This window comes from Nomia melanderi, chromosome 4 (genome assembly GCF_051020985.1).
Source record: "Nomia melanderi isolate GNS246 chromosome 4, iyNomMela1, whole genome shotgun sequence".
Lineage (NCBI taxonomy): Eukaryota > Metazoa > Arthropoda > Insecta > Hymenoptera > Halictidae > Nomia > Nomia melanderi.
The window spans coordinates 5,989,714-5,997,168 of record NC_135002.1 but is presented as its reverse complement, the minus strand read 5'-3'; the positions used below and the strand labels follow the sequence as shown (position 1 = coordinate 5,997,168).

Genomic DNA, 7,455 nt, shown 5'->3' with positions numbered 1-7,455 from the left:
AACGTGCTAAAATTTAAATACGGTAAAACCTCTATTAACCGAGTCGTTATTCCCTTGTTATCTACAAACTCGATAACTCGGATTCTTAAGTTATGCCTCAAGATATATACGAATTTTGCGAAGATCTTCAAGATTTCTCGTCCTCGTTTCTTTGGATAGTTAGTCATACGATTACATCGAGCGATCGTGGTGTTACCATATTTCCGGATTCGACGCTCGGGGATCCCACGTTTAGCAATGGTATCGCAGACGGTCGCCGCGGATCACGCGTTCCATAGGCTGTGGAGCATGTATATTAAGACAGAATGGAAATCGTAGTATTATTATAACTCCGGTTAATCTTTGAACTCCCAGTCATCTTTTCGGCCGATCGAGCTTTAAATAAACGGAGCGGCGAGCACCGATGCAGACATTCGATCGGCCATCTAACCAATTTGCCTCGAACGGAGAGGGCACCGCTGAAAAATACCGCGGGACAAGGGAACGCTCGTCGCCAGAGGGGGGGAGGAGGTGTGGGAGGGGCGAAGACGAGTCAAAGACCAGCACCGTCCGAGCTGGATTCGAATTAACCAGTCGCAAAGTGGGCGGCCGGTATATTTAACGGCAGACTGCGCCAGAATGCTTCCTCATTGAAATCCGACCTCCCGACGACCTCGGTTCCCCAGATTTTTCAGTTGCACGCACTCTCGCTCGTTCGCGCGCCCGCGCGCACGCCCGATGCGCCATTTCGCGTGTTCCCCGACCGGGGGAAGCCCCGATTGGGGATCCAGATACAATAAACCAATAAGTGTCGGATCGAACCGAAATGTAAAGCCGTCGAACAGCAGCACTCATTATCGCCTAAGAAGCGTTTAAATGACGATGAACGTTAAAAACTAGTACATTTATAGCAAGAGCCATGACTCAATTGTCAACCACAAGAGAAAACGCGGTACTGTAGCAAACTAGGCAAACGTTCGATACTTCGCGAACCACCCCTTCTCAAATTCAATCACATTCTGCCAAGTGTCCAAAACACCGACTGCTATCCAAGCTCCCAGAAGCCCACCTGGCAGAAAAGGAGCTGCTAGCCTTTCTCGACCCGTCAATCCGACAGTCTCTCCGTCTCTAATCGCCGCAGTTCCTCCAACCGCGCAACGTAACACCCAGCGACCGCCTTAATCGGCAAAGAGGAGGATGCAGCTCGCGTTTCCCGGAAGACGGTTTCCCGCCTCGAGACTTTTCTGTCCCCTATCACTGTCCAGAAGAGGCCAGCGATTCCGTGCGACTCAATAAGGAGCCAAGATAGCAGTGAAATCACGTCCGGACCGTTGGATGAATCAACCGATGGCTAGGCAACGAATCCGAGTCCCATTGGTTACTTCTCGTCTTTTCTCTTCTGAGTTTCGATACTAATTTGCTACTCGCCGGCATAGTCCTAAGTAACCAATCAAAGCTATAAACGGACCACTCAGGCGAAGGACCCCCTTCGCCTCTGTGTCGTCCAGCTAGACGTCAAGTCGTTTGCCAAGAGTACACCGCGAGGAACATTTCTGCCGGGGAACGGGATTGCGAAACGGACGCGTGCGTTCCGCACACGAAGATCAAAAGGGGGGGACGTGTAAAGGTGATCTCACGGCGAAAGGATAATTCGGGGGCTCGCCGTGTGTCTCCTCTCTCGCCTTGTGTTTCTGCGGAGCGTGACCGGCCGCCGAGGGAAGAGACCTCGAGGGCGTGGAGGAGAGACCCCGCGGAGAAAGCGAATCCCCAGATAGGTTCTGTTGCAGAGGTGTAGGAGGGTTGGTTGGTCAGTGTATGACGCTTGGGGAGCGCGCGGTCGCGATACCATGACGTATCGACCGAGCACGCCACGCGGACTGACGTCACGATCACGGCCTCAGTCAGACCGCGAGCACGTGAACAGCACGCCGGTGATCACGCGGTCGTCGGCTGACTGGGGCTCCGGCATTGGCCGGCCGTGGCGAGCCCCTCGGCGCGATTGGCCGGCGCGGTGCGCGCCGCATGATCACGCACACAACTGGCACAGCGTGTCGAGCCAGCCGACCTGAGAAAGCTTCATTGCGTTACCAGACGTTCAACGGGTTACCTCCCTTGCGGGTTTTTTCACGAAACTAGTAATACGGTACGCGCTAAGAGAACCGTCCGTCTGGTTCACACGGTCACCTGGGCCGTGCCTTCTCAGCTACACGGGACACGCCACGTTTCAGTTCGAACGGGAACCGATATAAACAATATAAGAAAATAAAGAAATACATATATAAGAAATATATAAGAATGGACACGAATCAAACACCACTGTCACCGCCTGCCTCGCCCCAATTCAAGCATGTAAGTGTACGCCGAATTAAAAGTGCCGCCAGCCGTTGACGCGGCTCGCTGCCCGCGAAATACGAACGCAGTCGAACACCACGTACTAGCTACGCGTATCGATCCCGGTCGTCCTGGATCTTTGAGATTTCTCCGATATCCTTGTTGCAATTTCTTGCCTTCGCTCGTTTTCACTTCGTTCTTTCTTCGTGTGTTGTCGGTAGATTTGTCGGGTATATGTTTCTGTGAAGTTTTCGTTTGATAGGAATTCTTCTGCTGTTCGCTCGGTCATTTATTTCTGTGCGATCGTCGGGAGATTACTTTACGGAGAATGTTCTATGTGTTACAGGTGGAGCCGTTGCAGTCCTCGTTCAGCGTCGCGGCGCTCCTGGGGGACAAGCTGTCGCAGAAAACGAATAACGCCGGAATAAACATGAAAAAGGACGACGACGCAACCTCGCGGCCTGGTTTGCCTCCCACGCCCCAGCCGTCGGATTCGGAGGAGGACGAGCCTCTACGGAAACGGCGGTGCACGGAGCAATGCGAATTGGTGAAGGTAAATACCGTCTTATCGTGAAACCGCTTTCTGCGCATCTTAAATACCGCGGAGACCGTCCCTTTTTTGATTTTTTTCTCCGCGCGCAATCGGCTGCCCGCTCCGATGCACGTACACGCATGCGCGTACGGCCGCGAAGTTGTTTTGCAAGATGACCCCGTTCGCAGCGTGCATTCACTCTTACACCATTTTTGTCGTTTATCCTTCGAGCGAACGTTCTATACCTTCGGATGGTATCAATCGTGAAATGCACGATGGGTTCACGTGCCCGTGAACAGATGGCACTTTAATTACCGATTACGCGGATTTCGGTTGGTCCCCGATAACGACGGGCAATCGTTAAAGTCGTAACACGGTCGATTCTCTCCTTTTGAAAATATTGAAAAATCGAAATACAATCGAACGGATCGCGAGAAACATGTTTCGCATATGTATCTTCATAGTTAAATAGAGAATGAAGTTGAAAAATTTCTCTTTTGTCAGCTATTGCTCGATGGTACACCACCGCCGAGTCCAGAACCTGCTCGAGTGTCGGTCATAATGCGTGCGAATCGGGATGGTACCTACAGTCCTGCCAACTTAACGCCAAAGACAACCGTGACGTCCTCGCAACTGGTCCCACGTGAAATACAGGCTTCCATCCCGCAGTCGGATCTAGCCGCGCGCCAGAGTACCGCGGAGCCGGAGAATGTTCTGAAGAGTCTGAAGTTTAAAATGAGCCTGCGGAAAGAGGAGATCATCGTGAACAATAAGAACACGGACCGAGAAACCGTTCAGCCGAAATTACACCTCTTGGCACCGAAACCAGCACCGATCATGGTAACCGGGCTCCTGGGATCCCCCTTAGTCCTCCCGCGGGCACCGCTTCTATTGGTCACCGCATCAACGACCACGGCAACGGCAAACATCTCGACCCCGGAATCAGTCGCGCGACGTCGCGTCTACGAATGTGAGCATCCGGGCTGCGGGAAGAATTATTTCAAATCGTCCCATCTGAAAGCCCACACGAGAACGCACACCGGCGAACGGCCGTTCTCGTGTCCCTACGAAGACTGCAACAGACGGTTCTCAAGAAGCGACGAACTGTCGCGGCACAAGCGGACCCATACGGGCGAGAAGAAATTCGCCTGCACCGTATGCCAGAGAAGATTCATGAGGAGCGATCATCTGGCGAAACACGTGAAACGTCATGCCAGAGACAGGTCGTCGACGGGAGCGAACGGCGTTCAAACGTCCGTCGCGCAGATGACGTCCGGACCGTTGCGGGTCAGCCTGCTGCCTGTCCTCGCGCCGCGAATCACGCAGCCAGCCCAGCACATCATACCGCCGCAACTGGCAGCTTAAAAAATACGGATCCGGCGACGTGAAGTCGCCGAGGATGGTTGGACCTAACCAAAAGCTGTGGACGAAGCTTTAGCTACCGCACGATTGAGAACCATTCCAAAATCTCTGGATAGATAGAACCGGAGGATAAATTCGGAGGAACGACGGTAGATGTCCTCTCGAGAATTTCGGGATGCCGTTCGAGGAGTTCCCACGAGTTCTCGATCTTGTATGCACATGTCGGGACAAAGTTTGTTGGGAGGAGCAGTACGTTCGAAGTTCGAACTTTGAACTGCCGCGGATTCGCATGGAGAGTGAACCTCCGCTCGCCTCTTTAACGTGTGTAATCGTGAACCGAATGGAAAATGTTAATACGAGGCGTACTTATGACAAGGAGACCTAAAGGCACGAGGAGCGGTGATGATAAGTCATGAGAACGAGGCTTCTTTGCCGTCCGTGAACCAAGTACCTAAGTGTGTCTGTGATCTGTGATGCATAAGCGCGTTGACCGAGAAAAAGAGTATTTATTTAAGACAGTCTTTATGAATGATGTATATAACGGCTATGCGAAAGAAACACGCTGAAATTATGCTGTATTCATTAATGCCGACTTGTTTGTCATGTAATTATGAGTCACATATGTATATGTAAGTATAATGTACATACATACATAGTGTCACATGTCCTGATAGGGGAATCCTTTCCGGACGACAGGAGACTTGTTACTGTAAAGGATAAGATTAATGACTTTTTCTACAACAACAGAGATTAATTAAATAACTTCTATACTTTCGTAAAATTGTTTTGGGTATTTAAATTTCCTTCACCATTCTTGCAATGTCCTTTCTGCGTCCCTACATGTTCGACCGTTGATTCACGTTGTTCTAGCGGACTGTTCTAACAGTGATAACCACTACCATCCATCTTCTTTTTTTAGTATTCCTTTTAATTAGGGTCATTAAATTTATTTACTTTAACATTATCAATTAGAGAATAAAAACACCTCTGCACCGAGCGTTGTTTTCTCTGTTCCAGTTGCATAACCGTACCCAAAGGCGAGACTGTAACAGACATCGTAAGATCTCGAGAATTTTTTCGCGCGCGTTGAAGAGTTTCAGAGCAATACGGAAGGTCATGTCTCGAGATGACCGAAGACAAGAAAAGAAAAACGACTTCTATTTACGAAGAACTCGGCACCACACGTCGATTGAACGATAGTGAACCATTCGTGCGTGACGTACCGTCTGCGGCGGTTTAGATAAACATGGTAAAAGACACTTAAAGAGTAAACACGTGTAGACGTTGTACGGTATCGCGTTTCAGATATTTCACATTTTCAAATCCTCAATGGTACAGGCGTTAACCAATGAAAAACAAATAATTCGCAGTTGAATAGATCCACGCAGAAGCAACAATGCAACAAGCGTATTGCACTTCTATGCTCACGAAGAACCGCATCGTACCGATCGTGTAAGTTACGATAGAATTCAATTGAAACGATATTCACGTTGGTACACAAATCTTGTATAACCCCAACAGTTTAGCCAATCACGCATTTCAAGAATACATGTACAATGTTAATCAGGGTTTAATCACTGAATTGTCGGCGTAGAATCGAATTCTTGGAATCAAAGATCCGAGTGGAGCAAGGTAGGCAAATGTTCTATCGGAGCAAAAAGTTTCCATCACGCATCGTATGCGAAGAGCTGCGCCGAGTCGAGTGCGTGGATGTAATCTCCGTTCTTTTGATTAAGATCCACAAAGATATTTTTTACTGAAGATGGACGAATTTTTTCGTTGAAATGATTTTTCTTATCTCCGTAATATATCCACGATAAACAATTTTAAATCATGTACCGCAAAGTTGTATGTACGAATACCATCTTACGTAACGTTGACACATCGATATTGTTTCGCGTGAAAGCGTTTTAGGTACGAAAATTGTCGAATTATTTGTCGCGAAGTATTTCATTTTCAAGGTAGCGTTTCGTCCTCCGCGTTTATCGTTACTATAAATACGATTGGTCGCTTCGGATTAAGAGAGAATACGTTAATCGCGTTGGACGTGTTATCGTTGGGAGATTCGTTGACCTAAACAGGTAAAAGGGGCGTTGGCTGGGTTGACAGGGGTGTAAATAAAATATTCCATTGCAGATTATCGCACGGCTCACACTTGTACGAAATGGATAATACTCCATATGAAACGTAACTCGCGAGGCCGCAGATTAAGATAAGATTTTTTTTATCGATCGTTTGCATTTGCTCGAGAAACGAATGGCCAAAAATATGCGGTTCTCTCGCGGCCACGAGTGTTTTGACGCATATTCCCGTACTCCACAATCTCTTTAAACAAAAGTTCGCGATAAGTACATACCGAGTTTAATTTCTTGCAGTATCGTAAAAGCAGTTTCGAGTGAGATTCTTCTTTTCTTGCTGAAAGCAGAAAATAAAAATAGAAACTAAAATATCGGAATTTTTATTTTGTAATTCTCACCCCTTTATACGCATTCCAAATTCGTATTTGGGATGGTGGATCTGTAGTTAAACGAGCGTTGCGAAAAAACTTGATTGACTAATTAAGAAAATATTTAATCGTGTATTCGCAGGATCAGGGATTTCAAGTTTTTGTGTATCTAAGTTATTTGTAATATTCGTAATACCGTTGTACAGGTCAACTTAAAATTACAATCCTTGGTAATGGTCTCTCACGAAATGCTGTGATTTCTTGCATCAGCCAAGGACTCGAACTCTTTTAATGTTGTAAATGTCACAAACAGGTGTGGGACCGGTAGATGACGCAAAATATCCTCCGGATTACCCTCATTTGCGGTTATTAAAATTAGTCATTATTATTGAAAACGTAACAGGCATTACAATATTGATCGATATAGGCTATCAGAGTGACATTGTATATTCAAAAAAAGGTTATATACGTGAAACAGGAAATAGTCAAAATAAATTTACAAACGGTATTTAATTTATAACACCATTCATCATTAACATATGTCATTTATTTTTTGGAACAGTTTTTTTTTCGTAATTACATTATTAATACTTTCCTTTGATTATGAAGGTCACTCCCACTCAGTTTCCAATTAATAAATTTTTGCTCAAAGTATAGTGAAAGTATATAGGTACATTTAAATGCTATTAAATGTGCGTTACCAAATTCATTTTTATACGCATTAATATTAATGTTTAAATGTTTTTTTAAATATTTTATAAATATTAGGGATTTGTATATTTTGGTGGAACTTTTCCTCTGAAAT

The 7,455-nt window shown here is 46.5% G+C and overlaps 1 protein-coding gene across 8 annotated transcripts; it reads left to right on the top strand.

Moving 5' to 3' along the window:
- Positions 1-2,027: 2,027 nt before the first annotated feature.
- Positions 2,028-6,651, top strand: LOC116435160 (uncharacterized). Of its 8 annotated transcripts, none has more exons than XR_012998520.1 (5): positions 2,028-2,328; positions 2,657-2,863; positions 3,347-4,833; positions 5,222-5,453; positions 5,575-6,651. XR_012998520.1 is itself a non-coding variant. In XM_031994435.2 (3 exons), the coding sequence occupies exons 1-3, from the start codon at positions 2,275-2,277 to the stop codon at positions 4,205-4,207; spliced, it is 1,122 nt and encodes a 373-aa protein (XP_031850295.1). In that variant the 5' UTR covers positions 2,028-2,274; the 3' UTR covers positions 4,208-4,996. The 8 variants fall into 8 exon arrangements, 1 of the variants encoding a protein (XP_031850295.1); XR_012998519.1 differs by having other exon boundaries at positions 5,543-6,651; XR_004236701.2 differs by having other exon boundaries at positions 5,510-6,651.
- The last annotated feature ends 804 nt before the right edge of the window (positions 6,652-7,455 follow it).